At 51.6% G+C, this 25,572-nt stretch overlaps 10 protein-coding genes across 10 annotated transcripts; 3 read left to right on the top strand and 7 right to left on the bottom strand.

The window, feature by feature from the left end:
* Positions 1 to 2,198: 2,198 nt before the first annotated feature.
* N7498_005570 (AP-2 complex subunit sigma) lies at positions 2,199 to 2,869 on the bottom strand (the record flags this gene model as incomplete). The annotated part of the gene is made up of 5 exons (XM_058452632.1): positions 2,199 to 2,300; positions 2,377 to 2,607; positions 2,661 to 2,690; positions 2,743 to 2,782; positions 2,835 to 2,869. 5 exons carry the CDS (start codon positions 2,867 to 2,869, stop codon positions 2,199 to 2,201), a joined length of 438 nt encoding a protein of 145 aa, XP_058309170.1.
* Positions 2,870 to 3,379: 510 nt separating this feature from the next.
* Positions 3,380 to 4,052, bottom strand: N7498_005569 (uncharacterized protein; the record flags this gene model as incomplete). The annotated part of the gene is made up of 2 exons (XM_058452631.1): positions 3,380 to 3,421; positions 3,474 to 4,052. The coding sequence occupies 2 exons, from the start codon at positions 4,050 to 4,052 to the stop codon at positions 3,380 to 3,382; spliced, it is 621 nt and encodes a 206-aa protein (XP_058309169.1).
* A 745-nt stretch (positions 4,053 to 4,797) lies between these two features.
* On the bottom strand, positions 4,798 to 6,180 carry N7498_005568 (IST1 family protein; the record flags this gene model as incomplete). The annotated part of the gene is made up of 2 exons (XM_058452630.1): positions 4,798 to 5,961; positions 6,160 to 6,180. 2 exons carry the CDS (start codon positions 6,178 to 6,180, stop codon positions 4,798 to 4,800), a joined length of 1,185 nt encoding a protein of 394 aa, XP_058309168.1.
* Positions 6,181 to 6,510: 330 nt separating this feature from the next.
* On the bottom strand, positions 6,511 to 7,290 carry N7498_005567 (FMN-binding negative transcriptional regulator; the record flags this gene model as incomplete). The annotated part of the gene is made up of 1 exon (XM_058452629.1): positions 6,511 to 7,290. The coding sequence occupies one exon, from the start codon at positions 7,288 to 7,290 to the stop codon at positions 6,511 to 6,513; it is 780 nt and encodes a 259-aa protein (XP_058309167.1).
* Positions 7,291 to 7,569: 279 nt separating this feature from the next.
* Positions 7,570 to 9,139, top strand: N7498_005566 (uncharacterized protein; the record flags this gene model as incomplete). The annotated part of the gene is made up of 5 exons (XM_058452628.1): positions 7,570 to 7,612; positions 7,744 to 7,880; positions 7,936 to 8,050; positions 8,101 to 8,272; positions 8,521 to 9,139. 5 exons carry the CDS (start codon positions 7,570 to 7,572, stop codon positions 9,137 to 9,139), a joined length of 1,086 nt encoding a protein of 361 aa, XP_058309166.1.
* A 1,383-nt stretch (positions 9,140 to 10,522) lies between these two features.
* N7498_005565 (uncharacterized protein) lies at positions 10,523 to 10,795 on the top strand (the record flags this gene model as incomplete). The annotated part of the gene is made up of 1 exon (XM_058452627.1): positions 10,523 to 10,795. The coding sequence occupies one exon, from the start codon at positions 10,523 to 10,525 to the stop codon at positions 10,793 to 10,795; it is 273 nt and encodes a 90-aa protein (XP_058309165.1).
* A 719-nt stretch (positions 10,796 to 11,514) lies between these two features.
* N7498_005564 (SUN domain-containing protein) lies at positions 11,515 to 13,026 on the bottom strand (the record flags this gene model as incomplete). Its single annotated transcript, XM_058452626.1, has 3 exons — positions 11,515 to 11,767; positions 11,960 to 12,609; positions 12,688 to 13,026. 3 exons carry the CDS (start codon positions 13,024 to 13,026, stop codon positions 11,515 to 11,517), a joined length of 1,242 nt encoding a protein of 413 aa, XP_058309164.1.
* Positions 13,027 to 15,838: 2,812 nt separating this feature from the next.
* On the bottom strand, positions 15,839 to 17,056 carry ppm1 (protein C-terminal leucine carboxyl O-methyltransferase ppm1; the record flags this gene model as incomplete). Its single annotated transcript, XM_058452625.1, has 2 exons — positions 15,839 to 16,749; positions 16,810 to 17,056. 2 exons carry the CDS (start codon positions 17,054 to 17,056, stop codon positions 15,839 to 15,841), a joined length of 1,158 nt encoding a protein of 385 aa, XP_058309163.1.
* Positions 17,057 to 17,238: 182 nt separating this feature from the next.
* Positions 17,239 to 22,483, bottom strand: N7498_005562 (ubiquitin-protein ligase RKR1; the record flags this gene model as incomplete). Its single annotated transcript, XM_058452624.1, has 8 exons — positions 17,239 to 17,760; positions 17,812 to 18,111; positions 18,162 to 18,535; positions 18,590 to 19,006; positions 19,057 to 19,898; positions 19,952 to 21,677; positions 21,737 to 22,130; positions 22,184 to 22,483. The coding sequence occupies 8 exons, from the start codon at positions 22,481 to 22,483 to the stop codon at positions 17,239 to 17,241; spliced, it is 4,875 nt and encodes a 1,624-aa protein (XP_058309162.1).
* Positions 22,484 to 22,785: 302 nt separating this feature from the next.
* N7498_005561 (TFIIH/NER complex ATP-dependent 5'-3' DNA helicase subunit RAD3) lies at positions 22,786 to 25,346 on the top strand (the record flags this gene model as incomplete). Its single annotated transcript, XM_058452623.1, has 4 exons — positions 22,786 to 22,802; positions 22,868 to 23,324; positions 23,375 to 23,491; positions 23,550 to 25,346. 4 exons carry the CDS (start codon positions 22,786 to 22,788, stop codon positions 25,344 to 25,346), a joined length of 2,388 nt encoding a protein of 795 aa, XP_058309161.1.
* Between the last annotated feature and the right edge of the window lie 226 nt (positions 25,347 to 25,572).

Genomic DNA, 25,572 nt, shown 5'->3' with positions numbered 1-25,572 from the left:
AGTCGTGGTATATGGTATAATTTGACAAGACAGGAAAAGGAGAGAGCGGATGTGTCCAAGGGAGGAGCACCGGGGTGAGTATATAAAAAGAAGGGACAAGACAGTAGAAAAAGTCTAGAAGGGAGAGGGGAGCGGGATATAGTAGGGATGATACAGTGATAAGGGGGCGGGAATTTAATGAGTGCCGTAAGAAAAATACCAGACAGATCCTCAGCAGATCGATCAAACGATAAGTACTTCGTACTGTCGAAGAGTGGACATCCGTCAGAGGGGGTTGCGCCAATCATGGTAGACAAACCGCATTTTCACATTCCGAGGGCAACGAGTCCCCGCGAGTGGCGAGTTTCCACTCGTTCTCTCGGGTATTTGGGTGTTGGGTCTGTCCATCCTTTCCTTTCGAGTGGTTCATCCCCTGGTTGACAAGAATATAGCTTTTCTTTTCACCTTGTTCTGGTCAACACTGTATCGACACGTTTGTTGAACTGATTCGTAATGACCGAAGCCGTCGGCTTGCATGTACAAAGTATAGAAACGAGGCGCAGAGGGTACGACGTCACGGACTGACGCAGGGGACTGTCAGGGGGGACCAATTGCGGAGGGCCAAGACCATGCAGAGTCGGGATCGTAATTACCAGACCACCAAGCCCCCATCACCGCGTACGCAGTTTCGTATCAGATACGGACACTTTCTCGGTGATCCACGTTTTTGGTTCTCCCGGCTCTTTGACGATCCGTGCCCCTGGTGGGTCTGATTGGCGGGGCTCGGCAGAGGGCAACGCGTACAGTTTGAAAGGTGGAGAATGCGAACTTCTGAAACTTCTATCAATCACACCTGAGAAAGTTGTCGTTGGTGTTAAATGTATTAACTGCTGGTCAGTATCCGACGGTCGCCCGTTGAGTCTGTTGGAACCCCGCCGATCAAGATAAGTATCCAGGGGCCGAGGTGCCTGACCCAATGTCGGCTCGTGTGAGAAGTGGCGGACCGCTCCACTAAGATCCGCAGATTGATTGAATTGAGCGACAGCTCATGGCCGAGACCATGGCGGGACAGGTTCCACATGCCAAGAACCCAATATACACTCGACCGGTGATCAATACACCGGTGCTCAAAGTTTTGCGCGATTGTGACTGTTACCGTGACCGTCCTCTCGAAACGTCAGGGCGTGCACGGAAGCCACTGCACCGAACCGGTCGCCGAGATAGCGCCGCCAGCGCCAATTGACAAATTTCGGAGATTGTACGGAGTAGTCATGGTCGGACGAGTCGTTGCCCCGTCGGCGTTTCTCGTGGACTGATCGTCCCGTCTTGCTCGAACTATCGGTATTCAGGGTCGTGAACTGCCTCAAGGTAGGAAGTGGAGGGTTGATCAGGATAACAAGGGTCCCCTTGCGGTGTGGACTGTAAAGTTCAAAGTTGCTGAGGATGATCGATGTGGTGGTGTGGTGGTGCGGTCAAGTGGTCATGGCGGTAGGGTGCGGTACGTCGTCGTGACGCTGGTGTGATTGTCCCCGAATATTCTCATTCTTGATCCCACGGTCAAGTTAGTATGAACCAGCAGTAGCAATGAAGCAGAAAGAAAGAAAAGAGAGAGAATGAATAAGGCCGAGTAGCGACAAGGGTCCAATATAGTGGTGTGTGCCAAGCCCACAATCTCGCGTTCGCCATTGACGAGCACGATCACCTCACTCGGCCCAACGACCGTTAGGGAACCACGAGATATCTATGGAGCCTCGATGTTGAATTAAACATTTCCATCCGAGCTGAGCTTAATCCTCTGTTTGGACCAGTCTTGGGCGTCGTCTCCGCCGGGAATGCGCAGCGGCAAAAAATTTCGGCAGTTGATCGCTGCAGCCTGGAGTGCAACCCTACTCCGTAGAAGATCTTGACGTGGAATTTCAGGGTCTACGCTCTTCACGGAGATTCAAGAGAATACGAGTCTTGGCAATGGCACCTAGATTGGTCGAAGATTTCGACATTGGCCCCAAAGTGGTGGTGTTATCCACATCTATGGCTTCGCTCTCCTTAACGCCCCAAAGCACGAGAAAATACAAACGATTCGGCGAGAACCGAGAACTGAGACCCCTTGAACTCCATGCAAATGAGTTGTGTGCTGATGCCATCCGAGTGCATCCAGGTCCAGGTCCATTCACTGAGGACTCTGAATCAGGCCCCCCGCGGCCCCAGGGCTAATCCAGCCCTTACTCCAGCTTATCCAAATGCTCCAGTCGCGTGAGCACTACCTGCTTGCTCGTTTCTTCGATTTCGCCGGCGAGAAAGACCTCGTCTAAAATCGCGTAGACCTAGACCCGCCAATCAGTAAAGGTGTCTTTCTCAACCACGGGTGGCAGCCCGTATGCTGTCCATCCAGGTACGCACCTTGTAGAAATTGAACACCAGATCCAGTTCGCAAACGTTCCCGAAGAATTGGTCCAGCACTTCGACGAAGAAATGGATGGCCTCCAGGTACGCCAGCTCGTTGTCATTGGCATCCACACAGACACAAAAAAATAGCCCCGCGTATCGACGGTAGACGATCTTGGTGCTTCTTCGGAACTCGACGAAATTCGACTGATATTTCTGATCTCTCGGGGCGACAAGGCGATGGACCTGGGTGGTCATTAGCGGGCTGCGAGTCGGGCTGTCGGAATGCGGGCACGAACCTCGCCCTTGAGCTTTACTTTCTCCTCATCCTGTAATTCAGTTAGCACATCGTACTTGTAGATTGGATATCGTTACACTCACGCTGTACGGTGCGTACCACTTCGCCAGGCGCGTTTTGCCCCTATACCTGCATCAGCATGGTGGTCGCCCACTGCTCCGTCGGAGCCACTCACTGGCGATTCTGGACAATGATAAATGAGAGAACCATCTTGTGTACCAGGGATTTGCCTGGTTAGCATCTGTATGATCCCTCGGTTCAGTGTCGGGGCGCAGCTCTGGATGTTCTCCGCAGATTCCGTTATCATGAAGCTCCCCTCCGCCATACTGCCGGGTTTCACCGCTTAATCCGGTATCAAAATTGGCAGACTCCATGCGAGCAAAGAGGAGTTAACTTCCATTTCAATAGAATAAATTACATTCGCGCGACATAATCGACTATGGATCGTCTCTTGCAGAGCGGTTTGGCCGGAATGTATCCCAGTAACAGACCACCTGGCTCGTCAACGATCTTTCAAGGGCTGAAAATAGGTTTGCATGTATCGAATAAAATCAATGGGAGAGTATATAAACAGACATTAAGCGTAAAAGTCGTAAGCTCCGATCGTAATCTGGTAGGGACACGGTAATTCAGCCTGTGCAATGGCAGTGTATCCTCGACCCGGATCGCGGAAAAGCATCATTATTGTTGGCAGCGCTTAGCGTGAAGGGACCACGAAGGCTATGAAGAACTCATGCGATTGAAAAGCCTCGTCAATCGAGTCTAGACACGCACCCACGTTAGCAAGATCCAAGCACCGCCAAGAGAAACGTACCGTATAGCTCTGTGGAGTCACCGGTGTCCCAGGTGTCCCGGGCTCAGTAGCGCTCTTTTCACTCTCCGCCACATAGCACTCCTCGTCATCATAGTCCTCCTCCTCGAACTCGGACTCGGGATAAAACCTGTCTGGATCCCCATTATAGACCATAAACCAACCAATATGCTCCCCAGGCGCAAGACGGTCCCTTAGCGCCTCCAACGCCTCCGTCGCATCGTCCGACAACCCAGGGCCCTGCTCAACAACGTCTTCAATATTCAACCCCTTCCCTGCGGCCGCAGGCGAACCATCGTCGGGAATAGTCACGACCTTGGCGCCGACGTAGGCAAAGGGTTGGGAAACGGTATTGCTGGACTCGTCGGCGGGATCGTAGTGCTCGATGAAATGCAGCGCCGGTAGCCGGGGCATGAGGTCTGGTTGCGTGCGCTTCAGGGACTCCGTCAGCAGCTCTGTGGTCAGAGGCTGCTGGAGGTATTCGGCAGCGGCTTCTTCTAGGTTGTGGAGGACGACGTACACACGGATCCCAGTGAAGCCCGCTCGTGGCCACCGGAATCCGTGGAGCATGTAGACTGGCATTGGAGTGGAGGATAGGTGGAGGAGCTGCGGGTGCTCGCGTGGAAATTCGGATCGGGCGGGGGTTTTCATATATTAGATTGGCGACATTGTTGGGGGCCTGTAGAGTGTCTGATGCATCGAATGTGCAGGCTCGTATCGGATTGGGTCCCGCTCCCGGTCTACCTTTTAGTTCAACGGCTCGACCGTTAAACGCAAAACGCTCCCTCAGCTCGACAGGGGTCCCGGACTTTGGTCTTGTTCCGTTCGACTTGCATTTCAATTTCCGATGTGGATTTTGAATACACCTGAAAATCATCCCCTTCCTAAGGTTAGGGTTTTAAAGTTGTGGGATCTCAGATCGTGCCCGATCGAGTGGGCGATCGAGATCGGTCGCGAGGCTTGAGGCTCAATAACGTCTCGGGTTTGTGAAGGAATTCGGGAGTTCGTATATACTACATGGCTCACGGTCCCCTTCCAAGTCGTGAAGCCGCCTATCATAAAGGGAATATTATGCAAACGTCTCGTGAGGCTAGCGACCAGGTTCAATTTACAATCCACCGAGCTAACGCATCGCAAGGACCAGGAAGACTAGCAAGACAAACGCCCGATGTACAAGGAGAAGATGCAGATGCAGATGCCCCAGAAAAGCTTCAACGCCAATGGTTCCATAGCAACAGACCAAGCCTTAATCTAGATCAAAAGTCATATCATATGCACAGAGTGCAATGCTGAGGGAAGACGCAAACAGACACACGACTCTGCATATTCAGGGTTTTCTCTTGAGGTCTGCAAACCTCCGTGTCAATTCGTCCAGTTCGGGGATCCCGTTATTACTGTTCTTTCTCTGCCCTCCCGTCTGGCCTGGGGCTGCCTTGGTTTCCCCCTCCCCGGGGATTTTGACATGTGGGTTTGGATTATCGGTTCTGGGTGCTGGCGGCGCGACACTGACGGGACTCCGGCCTGCTGCAAGACCGCGCGGGGGAGTGGCTTTGTTCAATTCGCTAGTATCGGAGGCGCGCCTCATTTCGCCCAGATCTGGTCGGGACGCAGCATCCTGTTTGGTTGGAGTCGCTGGTAAATCACCACCCTCGTCATGGCCACCTTCATCTTTAGAGTCTTCCACGAATTCCGGCGGCGCGTCTCCGAGCTCTCCTTGTACATCCAGGTCCTCTTCGCCTGGTGGCCATGCAACACCGTATGCCCTCGCGATCTCCCGCAGGTAGCTCTCGACCAGTTCTTGTCCCGGCGGCCGTACGCGCAGCCCTTTCTGGAGTCGATCCGGCACCTTGATAAAATCCACCTTGTTTTCCTGTGCCAGTGACATGAATTCCTTGCCATATCGCTCACCCAGCATGGTCCGGAGCATGGTAAGCTCGCGTAACTCGTGTGGGAAGCGATGCCAGGCGTAAAAGATAGCCACGGCGGCCTCGTCTAGTGCAGTATCCATGTAGGGGTCCTCCTCATCTGTGAGCGGATCTCCGGAGACCTCGCCAGGACTACCAGAGGCTGCATGACCGGTCTCCTTCTTTTGAGATCCTCCGAGCCAGGAGAACCCGAATCGAGAAACTGAGCTCTCTGCTGGTTTCGCTCCACTGGATGCTGCCGCTGCACCAGCCTGTGCCTGCATGTGTTTCTTGTACTGTTCCTTGGCACGCAATCGCGCACGCGTCCCCGATTCGCCGAACGCGAGCTGATCTAACACGTTGGCTCGCGCAAGTAGCAGCTCACAGTAAAGCTCCACCATCTCCATCACCTCGACTGCGGTATCGGTTGCGATGACATTTTCGACTCGGATGCGCGCGGAAGCTTCACGACCTTCGCTGAGGAGTTGGGAAAGTTCGCGACGCTGGACGACGGATGATGCGTTGTCCTTCTTCTGGAGTAGGCGGAGACGGGGGATAAGGAGACGGAGGGTAGATACTAGTCTGGTCTACAAGTCCAGAGTATTAGCTTCTTGATTCTCATACTGGCTGCGCATCTTTCCCAGTGGGGGGTTCGAGAGTGCACGGCGGGATGGAGCCATGATAACAGTGCGGGGTAAATTCCAGAGGGCGAGCTTAGGGAGACTCATCCAGAGGTGAATGAAATATCTGGAGGCATAAACCGGGAGTAGTCCAGGATAACTCACTGTTTGCGCCGAGGGAGGCATTCTGAAGCGTGTTGGTGGAGGGGATGAAGAAGGAATGTCGAGGCGAAGCGGGGGAGCAGCACTTAGGCTCCCGCTGGATCAGTCAACCTCCGCTTCCAAGGTTGGCGAATATTTCTACATTATCTTCTCCATGAAATAAATTGGTCTAGTATTTACTGCTTCCGTTCCCTGTAGTACGGCATTTATGAGATTTTGATGTAGGTCTCAATATTTGCTCTTCGCACAATCGCCGCCGTCGTCCCAATGGCTAGAATATAGAGAAAATCAGCATCTTCAAAAGACTTTATGTACTTGATTCATTACTAAAGTTCAAATATCTATTATAAAACCTCAAGAAGCAGGTTTCTTCTGAGATTGAGCCCCTGCATCTTTGATCTCTCCGCGCTTCTTGACCTGCTGAGCGATATGCGATCCAACATCTGATCCCAAGGCATTGAAACCCTCGATCACACCCTGACGATCCCCCTGTCCCATTTCCTGACTCATCTTGGCTTTTCCTCCGATACTCTCAATGGTCACCTCAATGCCAATGATATTCTTCTTCATGATATCAATATACCTCTCCGGAGCGTCCGTCACACCCCAAGGACCCGGCTTCCCATCTTGACCCGTATAGCCCATGATCTCGGTCTCGCACATCCGAGACAGGTCATCAATCTGTTTCGACAGATATTGAGAGGTCTCTTCAGCAGCCGCGTCGTAGTAAATAGTAGCCTTGCCGTAGACCTGGGCCGCGGCATAGTTCCACGTCGGCACGACCTTGGCAGTAACAGGCTTAGTCTCGGTGTAGAACTTTGGAGTCACGTAGTGATGGTACTGATTCGTGAACAGGATCATCACGTCCTGCTGCAGCTTGGTTGTGTTGGAAGCAGACTCGATCATGGCTTTAGCTTGAGGGTTCGCGCGTGCCATGTGGCCCCGTAGTTGGCCTTTAATAGGCGCTTCCGGGTCATCACTAATCTCATCCAGTACCCATGGGATGTGACTGGATTGGATGAATGGGTGGGATGGTGATGAAATGGCGGTTGTGAGGACACCCAAGGGATTCTCCTTGATGAATTCGAAAAGGGCTTTGATGGAGGACTCTGCGTGGACTGCACGGAGATACATGGTCGTTGTGAGGTGCCAAAGGGAAAAGAAGCGGGACGATGCTCTAAAGGCCCGTTTATATACACTTGGGACGTCCTCGGAGATATAAGATGACTCAGGTGGCTTCTCGTTGGGTCCGTTCGCCGACGGGAAACTGGACAACCTTCCTAGCCCCTGAATCGAATCGAAAAAGATTCTACCGCACGCCCTATGACCATCTAAACTCAAAGAGAAATTTGGCACGAGATTTGGCACTTCACCGCGGTGGAGTATGGCCACTGGCAGTTGAGGTTGTGACTAATGAGAGTGGCGGATCTGGTTCCGTTTTATGAGCTTGTCGGCAGTGGGGCCGGGTGCTACTTAACAACTTGGTATAAATACCTTCTCAGATCCTAAGATCCCAAGGAGTTCGAGAAGAATTTTACTAGCATCCAATCTTTGAGAGTCGAGCAGAATGGCTCCCTTGGAAGATAGCCATCCAGCCACCCAAAGCGCTGCACGCGGGCGACCGCTTGAATCTGGTGACGGATGTCGCGCCTCCAATCCACCTGTCCACCATCTTCAGGTACTCGAATGATCCAAATGATCTAGGCCCATCCGAGGATCCAGTGGTGCGTATATATCTAACAAGCCGCGAGAAATCACCGGACTGACTGTTCTGCCCAGGCCGAATTCAACGGGAAGAACTTCGTTTACTCTCACGAGTTCGCCCCAAATGCGACTAGATTCGAAGCAGTCTGCTCCACCCTGTTCAAGGGGAATGCCGTGAGCTATGCAACGGGTCTGGCTGCTTTGCACGCCGCGTTGAGACCCTCCTAAACCCGAGCCAAGTATCGGTGGGTGAAGGGTACCACGTTACCCACGAAGTGATCTCCGTCATATCTCGTTTCTCGGGACTGGAGAAGCTTCCTCTTGACTGTCCTGCCGAAAGTTTGAATGCCGGTGATGTCATCCTGCTTGAAACGCCAGGCAATCCACTAGGAATTGCGTTCAATATTGTGGAGTATGCCGAAAAAGCTCACTCCCGAGGAGCATGTCTCATCGTTGATAGCACCTTTGCGCCACCCGGCTTGCAGGATCCATTCCTGAAAAATAAGCTTCATAATGCCTATGAAATGAAGGAAATAGGTGAAATAAGCAAATTTATAGGTATCCGCATATCCCGAGACCGTCCTAATAGAAAGCTCTGGATTTGCCAGGATAGCTATATTGAAAAAATAGCCCACCGTTTCCATTTAACTAGTTTTTCAGAGGCCCATTGGTGTTGGACATTGTGATGCACTCAGGATCCAAGTATTTTGGAGACCATAGTGATCTCCTGTGTGGTGTCCTCGCAACCAAACGGGACGGCTGGACCAAGCAGCTATTCGAGGACCGGGTGGCTTTGAGCAATGTGCTGGGGAATCTGGAGGGGTGGCTTGGAACTCGAAGTCTGCGCACGATGGGGGTTCGCATCCAGCGGGCAAGCGAGGACTCTGCCAAACTGATTTCCTGGCTCCACAATGGTCTGAATGCGCCGTCTCCGGCTGCAGGTTCTGAGGAGGCTATTATCCAGGCCGTGCTGCAGAAGATATATCACGCCAGTCTCCAGAATGAAGACTGGTTGAAGAAGCAAATGCCGAACGACTTCGGCCCTGTTTTTGCCATCATCTTTACCACCGAAAACTTTGCTCGAGCACTGCCCAGCAAGCTGCATTACTTCCAGCACGCGACGAGTCTCGGTGGTGTCAAGTCTTTGATTGAGTGGCGCGCACTGTCCGATTCAAAGGTGGATCGAAAGTTAGTGAGAATCAGTGTTGGGCTGGAGAATTGGGAGGATCTCAAAGATGATCTGCTTCGGGCGTTTGCGTCACTTGCAGGAACACAATGAGCTAGAATCAAAAATAGAATCAAAACAATTAGCACGGCTATATGCTTCACGTCACAGACTCAGAGGCAGAGGCAGTCACGACCCAAGCAGACCTTTCTTGTTATCTTTTTGGAAAATATCTATAGACGTCCGTAATTGCCTTTTCACTTTAACAATCGGGCATTGAAGTAACAAAGAAAAGATCATTTTACCTTGCAAAGAGGATTCAGTCGTGATCTCGACGAGTGGAAGATCTCGGGCGGGCTCAATTCGAGAAGTTATCCGAGAATGCTCACCCGGTCGGCTGTCATTTCTCGCAAGATATGACAAGTGGCCAAAAGTACCATCGGAAGGATATTTAGGTGGTGTACGGGGTGCATCTGCGAGATCTGCCCGTCTTTGAAACCGTGAGAACAATAACGAACAAGCCCGAGGCGCCGGACAAAGCTGGGGCAGCCCGGTAAAATAATATTCAAACGCACGCCACACTTTAGTCAGGCATAAACAACAATTCGATAAAAGAGCAGGAGAAGCAGAGAAGGCAATGCGCCTGCAGGAATGCTACATGTCAGAAAAAGAATCGAACGCCGACGGTATTCGTATTTGTCTTCGCGCTAGTGCGGTGGAAGTGGGGGGTGTCTCCAAACGTCTATACGGGCTTTACGGCCAAAATTAGAAACCGCAGATACAAATACAGAGCTACGATGCAGGTCTCCAAAGGGTAGGCCCAGACTTGCTCTTGGAATCGTCAATGCCGGCTGAAATCCACGGGCCGACATCCGCTCAGACCATGCTATATCGGTGGAAAGTGGAGAGTCAATTCTGATTCATGGAGAGCCAAGCACGGAGAGAACCTGCAGGGAAGAACTAAGGAATACAATTGGTGTTCAGCCGTTCAGGGGAGATGGAGAAAAGGAACAAATCCGTCTGCTGGTTGAGGCCCTAAGCCGGTCGACCCACAAATTCCCCCGGCTACAATTGGCCGGCTCGGGTTCTGACATCATGGGCGGCGGCCGTCAGGCACGCGAGTCCTCTTTGGGAAGTATAGGTATCCTTAGTCGGGTTTGCGGTTCATGGTTGCATTTTTGTCATGTTTCACTTCTCCAGTGCTATCTTTGGATCCAGGAGCCCGGCATCTGCTGGGATTACTCGCCCTATATGTAGCTCGGCCGCACAGTGACTGCTCGTTTGCGAAAACTCTATCAGTCCATCCACCGTTCATACACCTACTCAGTGGCTCGATTCATTGCGCAACACTTTATATACCTTCTTCTATACCGTGGCTCACATGGCACCGATTATTGTCAATTCTGTATCTCAAGTGTACTCTCACCCACCCAAACTCCCTCGACTGCCTCGCCGACTGATCATTATAGACTACGCTCACGCAACACATTTATTAAAATGGACACCGCAAATACCTTCGCCAAACGCGACGACGGATCCAGCCGCTTCTCCCTATACGTCTTCGCCATTATCGTCGGCTGCATCGCCTTCGTCCTCATCGGAGGCAGTCTCTGGGCAATGTACAAGGGAATCGACGATGAAAAGTTTCAAGACGTCCCCTACGAGCAGCGAAAGTACATGCGCGAAGTACGACATCGGAACCTGAATCGATTGGCATACAACGCCGGACGGCCTGACATGATCATTCCCGTTGAGGAATCAAATGTTTGAGATGGTATATTTGAATCATTGGCGTTGAAACATGAACGGGGTGGGAATATACACGACGGGCGTTAAGGTTATGGTTTGGAGAACATTGATATAGCATTTGAAACAAGGACAGCTTGCATATAAAATCCATTCAAATTTATTTTGTATTGGTAGAATTATATTAATCTGCCGAAAATATACCAGGCATCGAATGTCCCACAAGAGATATAAATGAAGAAATTAATCTACAAGGAGCTCCCGCCGGGGACCCCAGATCATATAAGCCCGAACGGTGCATGCATCGAGAAAGAAATGGCTTCCATCTGTAGAAGAAAAAAAAAATGTAAATTGAAAATCCGTTTTCCTATATTCAACCAACAAAAAAACCATCCGGGTTCGCTCAGCTCCAAAAAACGTAACCGGTCATCGAATGTAAACAGAAAAAAGAACCCAATGCATACCAAAAGGAAAAGGGATATCCAAGAAGCTAAAGAAACACTGCTGAGGAGCTAAAAGTCGTAAAGCTGAAAGGGCAACGTAATACGTCGTCATGAGAATAGGCATCCGGCGCGGATGAGAAGAAATGTAGAAGAGGGTATCAAGAAGTGAAAAATTTCAGAATCGAATGGATGCATGCGTGCCGTCCGGGTTCCCGCGGACACGAGTCCTGCTGAATGTCCCACAAGTCATCTGTACACTTGCTCACATTCATACGGCAAGCACATCGGGCTTGTAAAGACTTAGAAGTTCATGAACATGGCGGCCACGGCACCGAGAGCGACGCCCATCATGGAAAAGGCGGTGCTGGTTGCGGCGCCGGTCTTGGTGGCAGAGGCTGAAGCGGCACCGGTAGCCGAGGAGCCCGACGAGCCCGAGGAGCCTGAGGAGCCCGAGGAGCCGAAGGACGAGATCTCGGCGGCTCCAGTGGGAGCGAACACGTGGGGACGGTAGGTGTAGCTCATAGAGGGGCTCGACTTGGGCAGGCGAGTGTTGCTAGACGAGGTAACAGTTGAAGTGGCGGTCACGGTGGAGGTCGAGCTGGAGGTCGAGGTGGGGGTGGGGGTAGAAGTGGAGGTGGAGGTGGGAGTCTCGGTGCTGGACGAAGTAGGGGTGGGAGTCTCGGTGCTGCTGGAGCTGGTCGGAGTGGGAGTGGCAGTGCTGGTGGGGGTCACAGTGCTGGTGGACGAGCTGCTGGAACCGCTGGAGCTGCCGCTGCCACTGCCGTCAACGTCGAAGACAATGACGTTGGCCTTGGAGCCCTTGGGGACAGTTACAACACAGCCAGTGGCACCGCCGGCACCGGTAAAGACATCGGGAGCGCTCATCTCGTTGACATCGTTGACGGAGGGGTCAATCTTGCAGGGAAGACCGTTGCAGCCGCCACCCTCACACTCAATCTCGATACCGAACGTGGGCTTGGTGTTGCGGAAGGGGCAGGTGGTCTGCAGGTAGATGGGGTTCCAGCCAATCTTCAAGAAAGTGCTGCCGTCGGCGACTGTGTTGCCACCGGCGGTGTAAGGGGACCAGTTACCGACGGGTTTGGCATTGGTACCCCAGACACAGCCCTCCTCAACAGACACACCGGGGGCGTTGATGTAGTACTGAGCGGCAGTCTCACACCAGTAGGACATACCGGGAACGGCCAAAGTGGAAAGCTCCTCGACCAGGGTTGGGATCAGCATGGCCTCGTTACCGGGCAGCACGGTCTGGCAGAAGGCCACGGGCTGGGAAGCCTTGTTCTTGGCCGTCATGGCACCAGTGCCATCCTCACAGTAGGGCTTGTTGGGGAACGGCTTCTGGATCTGGCCGTTCTCGTCACAGTAAAGACCACCGTTCTATGACAAGGTTAGCGAACCGTGCGCCCCTTGCATTTATTGCATATGACAGGTGGACCCGGGGCAAACGGTACTTACCATGGACAGAGGGTAGGTGTAAGAGGTGGCCAACGGGTCCCACTGCATGGAGACCTGGCCGGGAGGACAGGCATAGGGGCAGTAGTTGCCGGGCTCGCAGGGCTGGTTAGGGCTCATGGCCCAACCGGCGTTCTGCTCGTTGGGGGTGATGGAAACCAGGCCAGCATCAGTAGGGAATTGGCACTGTCCGCTCTTCTTCTGCAGAGTGGTGTTCTCGGGAACGAAGCGAGCTTCCTGGTGGTGAGCATGAGTGTGGCCATGACCATGACGGGCGGCATCAACGCTGGCAATGAGGGCGACAAGCGCGGCCGCGCGGGACGAAGTAATCTGGAACTTCATTGTGTCGAAAGATGGCAGTAAAGAGCGAATGGATAAAACGTATCAAACGAATGGCAGGCCAGGAGGCCGGGAAGGACACAGGACGGAAAGCTCGCAGAGAATGAGGTCGAAGGAAAGAAAAGCAGCAGGAGCGAGATCCAGGAAAAGGGAACACCAGTGAGCAGGCTCCAGGGGAACGACACTAACTACAAACAGCATACGATCGGGGTTCCAGAGAGGGCACAGCAAGTGGACCAAGTGTGGGTTCAGGAGCGTCCAGGAGCAGCAAGTGGCCCCAACTCTAGACCCCGGGATACGAGTGGCCACTCGAACCCTGCGCCTGAAGGGGAAACGGCGATAGCAACGAGCTACCCCTGACCCTGAAAGCGCAACCAGCTTTTCTACATTCTGCTAGCGGGCATCCACATGGAGGCCTCGACTGGTTCCGACTCCGCACTAAACACCGACTAAAGGGCCGCTAAACACACTAGCGTCAGGGGCAGAACTCAACTCGTCCAATGATGCAGATTCATTCCTCGGCGGTTCCTGCTTGGCGGGTGGAGTCAAAGCCAATAAGCTCATTTGTTTGCGTGGAGCCATGAACCCTTCGCCTTCCGGGAGAAACTGCTCAGAACTGCTCCTTTTACGAGCATGATGAGCGAGAGGAATGAAAAGCTGACCCTTCCGGATCCCGGTTCTGTTATCCCGTACGGAGGTATAAAGTTCTGTCGGACAATTATCAACATGTGTGATTTGGAGATAAAGGAGAACATCAGAAACTTCCCGCCCCACCGACTCCGAGGCCGCACCTGAAGCATCGGCAATGCCGTTCCATGGCCCTACCAGAGTCTTAGCACGATAGCCCGTCAATCCTCATCAAACCCGTCTTTCGGCCTGCGTCCCTGAGGTCTAGATTGCTGATCATGATAGGCTCCTGATCCTGAAGGCCCATCGCCCCGACCAATAATGGCCCATGGTAACCCCCGGCGGCGAATGCCGGGTCCTACATGACCGGCAGCGAAGCGGAACTGTCCTTTATTCCCTTTTGCGGGTGGAGATCTTACCGTCCGCCAAGATATCGCAATACCGAGACTGCCGTGGTCACCGCCGCTCTGCGATGGACCCGGCTTGTCCAAAGCTTGGTCGTCCGTTGCACGGCGACTGCTCTTGGCAACGAGATCGATGGATACAGGCGTGCCATTCAGATCCGGAGTCCGAGTCTCTGATCTTTATCCAATATCAAGCAAGGTTGTCTGTCCCCTGGAGAGATCTCGTTTGAGGCATTTGGATTGTTCTCCGTCCATCGAGACAACGTCGATTGACCCAATCGTTACGCCGAGCTATTTTCGTTTCTACTCAACTTTTGATGCTCAAAATAGCAGGAGCTGACCGACAGTTGGCCCCCGGTTACAGGTAAACTTTCTAAATAGGGATGGTGCCGAGATAGGTTGCGATTTTTACCGAGCCGGCGGCAGTGCATGAACCCATTCAAAGCATATTGAAAATGTACAAAATATATACGCGATCTCTATAGCAAACAATAGCCATCTTTTTCAGCATCCAAAATAATCGATTCATGCTGTCTCAATATTGCAAGGCTTCATTTTTAGTCAGTTAAGACATTGACTGCACAGCCGCACGGTGTACTATTTTGGGCACTTAATGACAAGACAGCCACGTCCACGCAAAGTGCCCATTTTCTACCACGTCAATCATGCCGTGTGGGATCAAAACTGAGACGTAACTAGGAATAAAATGGCCTAGCTGGAAACCATCCAACCAACAAGTTCAATTTCCCCTATATCCAAGACTTGCCAACACTGTGCAAGCTCAAAGGTTCGGTGGATCCGATAACCAGACGATCCAAATGCACGCAATCGGCAGGCAGGATATTAGACCTAGGCAAATGAAATAGGCGCAATGCTCCCCGATCCACGGATGCCTCCGTCTAGTCAGAGAGTGCTTCTGTTGAAAAACGGGTCGGCGCTTCAATGGCGTTGACAACGATCGGCAAGCAATAGTTCCAAGTTACTATCAAATCATGATGCATATGGCTTATAGCTCGAAAAGGTGATTGAGGCTCTCAAATCGCGAGTCAAGTAGTTCATGATCGAGGGAGTCACTTCCAAAGAATTATCAGGAGCTCCCTCGAAAGCCACGAGTGCGCAAAGTGTGTCGGTAAATGAAAGCGATGGGAGCAACGACGATATCGTCACCCGACTTTGTCTGGACATGCAGAAGGCCGAAAGCTACTTGGATGCATTCAAGGCAATCATGGCTTCACACTTTCCCTTTCGTGATCGTTCCTGCACATGGATCCGCTCATCAACTTGGCATGAGTGGCGGTTCTGGTTCCTGGCTATCCTTGCTTCAGCTTCATACGCGAATGTACCAATGTGGCGATATGATCACTAAGCGCGGAGGTCAGGAAAAGCCGATGCCTCGCTTATGCTCATCGATGGAGAAGTCTTCTTTGACTTGCTGCAAGGGCTGCTAGTATTCTTGGACCGGTAATGCAGCTCGATCTCCAATATTTTGTGGGGAACAATGCATCGAACTATTTTGACTTAAGTGGTCCGCGCGGCAGTCAAAAAGAAATAAATCCCAAGGGAATAAGGGGTGGAACAGAAAATTGCATAACCAACCGCCGTCCTGCGGTCTGGTTCTGAATAGTTCCATGGTCGACAGGGGTTGTCTATGAGATGCCGACCGAGGATTGAGGTCTTAGTCCAGACACCAATCTTTAACACTATCAATTCCTTCTATATTCAGTTCCAAGGTTATTTATCCTAGAGATATTCATATTTTCATGAAAATTGACAATCATCAAAGGTTACTCGCCCGGCTGGGCCTGAATGGTTGACCACCCTTCAAAAGCCTCGACATCATTTCCATCCCGCCATCCCCAGGCAATGCAATAATGTCGCGCAAGTAAGCGCCATTCTTCCATTTCATCCAGCATTTCAAGACTGGAAACCCGCTCTTTCTCCTCTTCGCTTACCCAACGCTCCCAAATGAAATCGATGTCGGCCGCTGCCTGACCACTGGAAAGCCCGTGCTCCCGCAGCCGTGCTCGCTGCGCTTCCAATGAAGCGTATTTATGCAGAGTCTGGAGTTGGATACCTCGCGCGGCGAGATTAGATACCATCGTGCGACCGAACGGATCGTCAGGGCGAATGGGTTCGTATAGAACCAAACCAAGTGGGGCTTGCGAGCATTGTTGCGTATCCTCTCCAGCAGTCGCTTCACTCGACGGACCGAAAACATGTTCCGTGAAGAAAGAGACCACTTGTGCGGCTTCCGTTGGGGATAGGTAGATAAGACAGCACTCTGAAATTAGCAGAGTGGGCAGTTCTCTATCGACGCCTGGAAGTGTTTCGGAGAGGGAGCTATCCGCCGACAACGATCGTAGGTCCACTGGATGGATGTGGTATGAGGGCGAGTGTAGTGCATCGCCCGCTTCGGAGACTGTCACGTTATCTCTGGACGAGTCTAGCCCGAGTGCCCTTTGCAGAGAAGGTGTTGATCGGATTGCCTGAATCTTTGTGGCCGTGTTAACAGCGAAGTCGAGCTCATGGTAGACGATGTCTGGAGGTTGGCGTGCAGAAAAGAGTCTGAAGATTCGCGTGTCCGAGCCAGCGCCTAGCGAGATGACCTGTTTCTTGCGTATGGGAGCTTCTGGAGAGTAGGGGCTGAGAAAGCGGGTGACGAGCCGGTCGATTGCGGTGGTGCGGACGTAGGTCCCTAGGTGCAGATACCCAAGTCAGCAATTGCCCCCGCGAGGTAGTCAAAGAGTGGATTGACCTCTGTTTATGATCGGGAATCTCCTGGTCACTGAGCCAGAGGGCGTTAGAGCTGTCGCGTAGGGATCGTCGAGGTATCTCAGCTCAACGGCGCTCATCCGAGAGACGCTGGCGTCATTGTCGGTGCCCTGAACGACGCGATCCTTTCCTGTCGGGTGACCAGGACCATTCTCAACATGACCTGTTCCACGACCTCGGCCTCGTCCTCGGCGGAATGTGTTGAGGTTGGGAATCTGAGGCGCGGCCATGAAGGACGTGAGGTGGAGGAAGCTCAGAGCTTGGTGGGGAAGCCCCGCCGTGGAATGGCGTCACGCTAATCTTCGTTCCTACGGTACTCGAGTAAATGTACTGAAGGTGCACCAATTGTATACATCAAATCGTGTCTTTTCATTCCACGTCTATCATCTATCTATTTAACACTCCCGGGCATTTAGACATATACAAAGTTGTTGCGGCACAGCGGACACGTGCTCTGGTTGCTGCTCTTGAACCAGCGGAACAGACACACCGAGTGGAAGGTGTTCTTGCAGGTGGCGCAGCGCTTGTTCGGTGTCTGCATATCGGTCGAGATAACCGAGTAACAGATAGCACACTCGCTTTGCCCTTTCAGAGCGCCCTGGACGTTACGGCGGAAGGCCAGTAGTCCATCGACCAGGTTGCCGTTGGCAAACATGATCACGCCCTGGATAGTGAGCAGCCAGCTCTTCCACTTCTTCTCGTCCACCAGCACTCGGCTGCGACCGACAACGATGGCGGGGTGAAGTGGGTATGCGGGCGGGAGAGATATCGAAATGGATACTGGTGGTGATTCTTCATCCACCGGGATGCTGGCGATGATTTCTGCTGTCTTGGGCGAAATCTTCACGGCCAAGGCCCGCTCCTCGTCCGGATCTTGAGTGGAAACCCATTCGGTGACACCGTGAAGAGAATCGCCAACCACAAGGGGTGAGATCTGCAAATGTTGTTAGTTACGAAGATAATGGCAGGTCATCGATCCACTTACGTATTTCTCGGTCCAGGCTTCCACCGGTCCCTTGATCCGTTTCTTCGTGTCGATCCACCAATTTTTGGTCATGTTGGCCAGATGTCTCAGGCAGAGGTAGTACAGATGAACCAGAAGCCATTCGGTTTCTTTCTCCGCGGACTCGGACTGGTCAGGCTCGAAGGACAGCACATTGAGCTTGGATGCGTCAATGATCTTCCCATGCGACTTTTGAAGGAAATCGAAAATAAACTCCAGAAGCGGGATAAGGATGTCGTTTTCCTTGATACTGGTGGTGTAGTACTCTTGGACGGGCAGCGACTGATAGAAGCATTAGTGGGAAATCCAACAAGGGTGATTTTGAAGCATACCGCGTTGGAAAAGTGATCAAAGACCACCTTCCAGCTGAGGAGATACGACCTCATGCTCGTCCACATCTTGTCATCTCCCCATGACATCGAGACTCCTTTCATTGTTGGTGTCTCGAGCAGGAGAGAAACTAGCTCATCAGGCAGACTGACTGCGGTCTTGGATAGGGCCACATCAAATGATACCTGTTCTTGGACCTGAGGGATGTAACGATGAAGAATAGTGTATGCTGTGCGCTGGACGGCACGGCTGTGCGCCGTCAAAAGACTGAATACTCCGCTGACGTCCTCAAGTTTCTCGATGGGGATGACTTTGATAAGGCGCTGTAAGATATCAACAGCGACATCCCGAGGTTGATGGAATGTGGTCGACGAGTCTGATTCACGTTATTATGGTACAGCAAAGAAATAGGATGATATGGAGCTCTTACCGAACTTCCCGATGGTGGAGGCGAGCTTGTTGAACAACCCGATCTTTCGCTCCGACCAAGCATCTTGAAGATCATCGTTGGTGTCTTCGCCTTCTGCCATAGACTTCAGACGCGCGAAAAGTCTGAAAGAGGATACCAACAATGGAAGCCCATCTTCGCCTCCGCTGGTCTCTTCCAGGATCATACCCAAGATCTCCATGCTATCCTCCCAATGAGATCCATAAAGCTCGGCAATACCTGGGATAACAAAGGTCAGGGTCTTGGTGATTTCAGCTCTCAGTCCGAACGATTTGATGTCCGATTTAAGACACTCCAAGAGATGCTTGACCAGGAAAACCAATCGTTGGGCTGGTATGGTTGAGACAACGTCCTCTTCCCCAGACAGCAAAATGTTGAGAAGTACAAGCTTTCGCAATCCTAGATTTTGTTAGTAAACGGACATCAATAGGTTTCATCTGGACACATACCGTCCGAGGAAGGATCTTGTGGCTTGAGTCCAGTGGAATCAGCAATCAGCTCATTGCAGATTCGGTTTCCAACAGTGTTAGAAAGTATCGAGCTTCGCAGGGTAGCAAACCATGACGCGGAGCGGATAATATTGGCAGTCCGTGCCTCTCTGCAAAGTTTCGCAATATCATCAGAAGACTTGGACTTTTCCAATGCATCTGCGGATGTCATGACCTTGACAAAAGCCTCTCCGACTCGATAATCAATGGGAGTAGCCCCGCTGAGTGCCTCTAGCTTGGTTTCCCAGAACGTGGCCAGGATCGACGAAACAGTCAAGTCTGAAGAGCCCACCGGCTCTTTTGTCTGAATCCATTCGCTGACAAGCTGACGTCCTTTGAGAACGATATCCAAGTATTCTTCACGTTGATCTGCTAGCTCTAGGCCAGTGATGCCATTGCAGTTCTCAATACTCACATCGTCATCAATCAACTGAACAGCTAGGGGTACGAAGTAGAACAGCGTCTCGAGGCTCTCACTGTCCAGCTTCCTGGTGATATCGGAAGACAGAACCCTAATTGTGAAACTTGCCAACCGGAACGCAGCAGAGCAACGTGCTGAATCCCGAGGAATGGCCAGCCACATTGCCTTGAATGAATCGGAAAGCTCGCGTTGTACTAAGCCAACTGTACCGCCCAGCGGGCTTGTGATGGCTGTTGAGGGTCGGGGCGGCAGTTGAAGGAAAAGTCCAAATGCATCCTCCCATGCACGGTGAGATGGTAGGATATCCTTCAGGGTGTAAGCGGCTTCCTTTGACTCGAGGCCTTGCAGCAGCTCCTCCGCAATAGCAATCAGAGACTCGATGCTAGCAAGAGGTCAGTATAAACGTTGATAAGGCAAAACGAAAATGTCACTTACGATAAGGATTCCTCATCTGCATGGCTCAGCCCATGGTGGAGAATCTCAATCTTCGACTTGGTGCTGGTTTCGCCGACCACGGTTTCCTTGAATGTTTTCATGATCGACTCGGATAAATTAGCCACTTCTTCGGAAGGGGATTCAGTGAGGAATAGCAGCTTCCCAGTCAATTTCGAGCCATGAATTCCGCTCTGGAATTCCTGCACTGCCGAAGGTACGGTCTTTCCGAGGTGTGACAGTCCATCCAGAGCATCAACGACCGTCTCATCTAGAGACAGCGAATCAATAACCGACAGGAAGATGCTATCCATCAGTTCACCCCGAGAGGTCTGGTTTTGAAGCACAGCGATGATAATCGGCCAGTGGGAGTGACTACCCTTGCAAGCTTCATTCAGAGCCCGCATGACGACGGAAGTAAGCTTGGCTTTGTCTCCTACCTCATTGAAATCGAGAGCAGAGAGTAGACTTTGAAGAACTAGAGTATTCGATTGCTCTGGCTCCAGTTCCATGGCCCGCTCAACAACGTTTTCAAAGCTGTTGGCAAATCCATCCCACTCCCGGCATGCCAACATAATTGCAATGAGGTGTTCTGCTGAAGGAGAGAACAGAAGTTCGGGTGCATCCTTTTCAACAAACCTGAGAAGCTCCTGAGAGCTTTGTGCAACCGAAGGCATGCTGCGGACACATTCTTGCACAACTCCAGCGGCCCCGTAGGGCTTGCCATTGCGCGAACGTAGAACTTCCAAACAGCCCTCTAAAAGAAGTGAATTTGACTTCTCGAAGATCGCCTGTACTCGTGCCTCATTCTTGGTTTCTGCGACCCGTGAGAGGACGGCCGGTTCCAAAGCAAAGAGACGCTTTGATTGCGCACATATCGAGTCCTGTGACGATTGAAAGTCCTTCGACTGTTCTGGCGATGATAATTTCACACCTTCAAGTAGCTCTTCCGAGAGCTTTAGCCACATAGCTTGTAACTCCTCGATTTGCTCGTGAGAAGAGAGAATTGCGAGGTAGTCGGCACTAATCCCTTCGCTTGATTGGAGAGGAAGTGACCACTGGGCCAATTCAGGATCAGGCCGCACATACTGCACAACCAAGGGGGAAAGCCTGTTCTGAATGAGCTCTGCTTTTTGCTCCGAGGGCACAAGGGATACAAGCCAGGTCCCAATCTCAATGTAAGACTTCCATCCAACAGTGAGGTTTTGACGAGGCTCCTCCCTAGAGTTGAGGCCGTCTTGGAGGGCTTCTGTTATGGCTTTTGCGCTGTCGAGAGTAATTTTCTCGTCGGTAGACGTTTTGCTAGCACCGGCAAGCACTTCTTGAGGCACAATCCGGAGCAACTGGTCAAGGTTCGACCAGAAGTTTGCATGTCCTCCTTGAGAGCCTTTCTGGATATATTGTCGAAGTCTCTTGGATGCAGAAGTCTTGCCGGAGTAATCGTTTGTCCAGACAGATGGTCTCGAAGAGGTCAAAAGCAGCAGGGTCTCGGACAGTTCAGAGGCAGACCCCAGTTGCGGAATAGAAAGAGATTTGCCAAGCAAAGCAGAACTAGCGACCTTCCAATCCAGCCAGCCAGGCTCTCGGGATAATGCTGATCGCAGCAGAATATATGCAGATCGTCTGACGAACGGGTCATCATGGCTACAGAAAGCCCAAAGAGACTTGCTAGCCAGCAGGTTCTCGATTTCGGGTAGGCTTTTCTGCAATTCTTCATCTGCTGAATTGCCTATTTGGACAAAATTGTCAGATTCCACCCTCGTCGCAAAATGAAACAGCCAAACATACCTAGGATACGATTGAAGAGCATAAGTGCAGCTCCCACGACCCGCGCATATTTTGCCTCGGCATCATCTTGCTTAACCGTTCGTTCATCACTCAGGGTCAAAACAGTCTGGTGAAGAAGAACATCGTCCACAAAGTCCAAAATGGAGCTCTGGAAGACCTTCCACACACTACTTCTCTTTTCATCGCTCGGGAATGCTTTGGTAAATGACTCTAGCGCGGAGCGGTGGACTGGCCGGTCGTTGTCGTAGAGTCCAGCGATCCACGCTCCCACGACCTTTGGTAGATAAGGCGCGACTCGTTTCCCAACAAGACGCGCAATTGAGCCTTGGATAAGATGAGCCAATTGCCTCACCCGCCGAGACAGGTCAATTGAAGCCCGAGGGTAAATTTTCACCTGCAAATATAAGTTTTAGTTTCCACTGCCATTATAGATGAAGAAATACATACCCATGCATCTAAAAAGCCATCATCCAAAGTTCCGTTATTCTTTTCCACAGAAGCGATGTGCTCCTTGAGCTCTTCTAGAGCCTTTGTCCGTGTGATATCATCCTTCTTCGACAGGTTTTTGAATGCAATCACTAAATGCTGGTCTGAAATGCGAGACAGATCCGGTGGTTCCGCAATGTATGTGAGGGCAGATGGCTCTCGGCCGTCACTGCCAAAAGCACCGGAGAACCCACCAAAAGACCCAAAGGCGCTGGCAGCAGCACGACTGCTGGAGGCCTGCGACTTGAACTTTTTGCTCATGTGGGGTATGAGGTCAGAGGGAATAGCGGGGGAATCTCGAGATTCGACCGGCGCAACTCCGGAGAGAGAAATTGATCCGGGACGAGGTAGATAATTCTGCAGCAAGCCTTCAGGGATCTGACTTGGCCTCTCGTCACAATGGATGTTGAGAACTGACAAAGAGAGAAAGTGATATCAACGGCGGGCGGCCACCCGATAGGGAAGTCACGTGGACCTGTGTCATTACTGTCCCAAAGGGGAAAAGATCAGGTTGGAGCTCGACTCGTTCTTCTCTTCGCTCTGCTTCGGGGACATCAGCCACCATGAAGTTCTTCATCGAGTAATCCTTCATCTCCTTGCACGCAACTTTTATTGAGCTTTCCGCTAACCTCCACCCCCTTTTAGTGATCTTCCGGTGCTGTTCCCGTACCCGCGCATCTATCCCGAGCAATATGCCTACATGTGCGATCTCAAGAAGACCCTCGATGCCGGGGGTCACTGCGTGCTGGAGATGCCCTCCGGAACGGGCAAGACGGTTTCTCTACTCTCATTGATTGTCGCCTACCAACAACACTATCCGGAACACAGGAAGCTCATCTACTGCTCGCGAACGATGTCCGAGATCGAAAAGGCGTTGGCGGAGTTGAAAGCGTTGATGAAACACCGCACGTCGGAACTTGGATACGAAGAGGAGTTCCGCGCCCTTGGGTTGACCAGCCGAAAGAATTTGTGTCTTCACCCTTCCGTGAGACGAGAGAAAAGTGGTACTGTGGTCGACGCGAGATGCAGGAGCTTGACAGCCGGCTTCGTCAAGGAGAAGAAGGAACGCGGTGAGGAAGTCGACTTGTGCATCTATCATGAGGTTCGTGCTACCATTCGCGGGGGCCGTTGATTTGCTTTAACAAGTTGCAGAACCTTGACCTTCTCGAGCCGCATAACCTCGTTCCTCCGGGCGTGTTCACCCTCGATGGTTTATTAAGATACGGAGAAGATCACAAGCAGTGTCCTTACTTTTCCGCCCGTCGTATGGTATGTTGTATGCTGAGATTACACGCCACTTTTATACGGTACTAATGCAATCGTCTAGATGCCTTGGTGCAACATCATCATCTACTCCTACCACTACCTGCTCGATCCGAAAATCGCTGAGCGGGTATCTCGAGAACTGTCCAAGGACTGCATTGTCGTTTTCGACGAGGCGCACAATATTGACAACGTCTGCATCGAGTCGCTCAGTATCGACATTAGCGAAGATTCTCTCCGGAAAGCCACTAGGGGCGCAACCAACCTGGAACGCAAAATCGAAGAGATGAAGAGCACAGATGCTGAAAAACTGCAAAATGAATACTCAAAGCTCGTGGAAGGGCTACAGCAGGCAGAACAAGCTCGGGAGGAAGATCAGTTCATCTCAAATCCGGTGTTACCAGATGACCTGCTCAAGGAAGCAGTTCCAGGAAATATTCGCCGAGCAGAACACTTTATTTCCTTCTTGAAGCGATTCATTGAATACTTGAAGACTCGGATGAAAGTGACGCACACCATCTCAGAGACGCCGCCCTCCTTCTTGACTCATTTGAAGGATCTCACCTATATCGAACGGAAGCCCTTGAGATTCTGCGCAGAACGTCTGACTTCACTTGTACGAACTCTGGAACTGATAAATATCGAAGATTATCAGCCACTTCAAGAAGTTGCTACCTTTGCCACACTCGTCGCGACCTACGACACGGGATTCGTCCTCATACTCGAGCCCTTCGAATCTGAAGCGGCAACGGTGCCGAATCCGATCTTACATTTTACTTGCTTGGATGCTGCCATTGCCATTAAACCTGTGTTTGACCGCTTCAGCTCCGTGATCATCACTTCGGGAACTTTGTCGCCGTTGGAGATGTACCCGAAAATGCTAGGCTTCACGGCTGTCATGCAGGAATCATACAGTATGACCTTAGCACGACGGTCATTCCTACCGATGATCGTTACCAGGGGCTCCGATCAGGCTCAGGTATCATCGTCTTTCGGCATCCGTAATGATCCTGGTGTAGTGCGAAATTACGGCACACTTGTCACCGAGTTTGCACGCATCACTCCTGACGGTATTGTCGTTTTCTTCCCTTCATACCTCTACATGGAGTCCATCATCAGTATGTGGCAGGGAATGGGTATTTTGGATCAGATCTGGAACTACAAATTGATCCTTGTGGAAACACCCGATGCTCAGGAATCTTCACTCGCCCTAGAAACCTACCGGACCGCTTGCTGCAACGGACGTGGTGCGATTCTCTTCTGTGTGGCCCGAGGAAAGGTATCCGAGGGCATTGATTTCGACCATCACTACGGCCGGGCAGTGTTGTGCATTGGTGTACCATTCCAGTACACAGAATCCCGCATCCTGAAAGCTCGTCTTGAGTTCCTCCGAGAAAACTATCGCATCCGGGAGAATGACTTTCTCTCTTTCGACGCCATGCGGCACGCTGCGCAGTGCTTGGGTCGTGTGCTTCGAGGCAAGGACGACTACGGAGTCATGGTGTTGGCAGACCGTCGATTCGAAAGAAAGAGACCCCAGCTGCCGAAGTGGATCAACCAGGCCATGTTGGACAGCGAGACAAATCTCAGCACAGATATGGCTGTCTCGAACGCGAAGAACTTCTTGCGCACGATGGCTCAGCCTTTCAAATCCAAGGACCAAGAGGGCATTTCCACTTGGAGCTTGGCCGACATTGAACGTCACGAGGCGAAGCGCAAAACTGAAGAAGAACGGATGATGAGAGAGGAGCTTACCAACGGGCACAAGATGGATGGTGTCACCACGTCTGCATTTGAGGTCGTCGAGGATGAATATGACGATGACATTGACCAGGACATGATGATGCTCGACGCGCAGTAGAATCATCCTTTTTCTTCTAGTTTATTTTATTTCAAGGTATATATCGGCACCGTGGTTGTCTGACAAGGGAAAAGGGGCGTTTTGGAAAAGGGCATAAGTATGGAAACAACATAGCATGGAGAGGTGTTACTCTGCAGGAAAATTTCAAGCAAAATCATAAAACATACACAAAGCATCCAAGTAATGAACCCATCTGGCAAGAAAAGCCCGGTGCTATCTGTATTAG

This window comes from Penicillium cinerascens (assembly GCF_028974065.1).
Source record: "Penicillium cinerascens strain IBT 15544 chromosome Unknown contig_5_segment0_segment0, whole genome shotgun sequence".
Lineage (NCBI taxonomy): Eukaryota > Fungi > Ascomycota > Eurotiomycetes > Eurotiales > Aspergillaceae > Penicillium > Penicillium cinerascens.
Note: the sequence above shows the minus strand (reverse complement) of the source record. Positions and strands in the feature narration are given on the sequence as shown.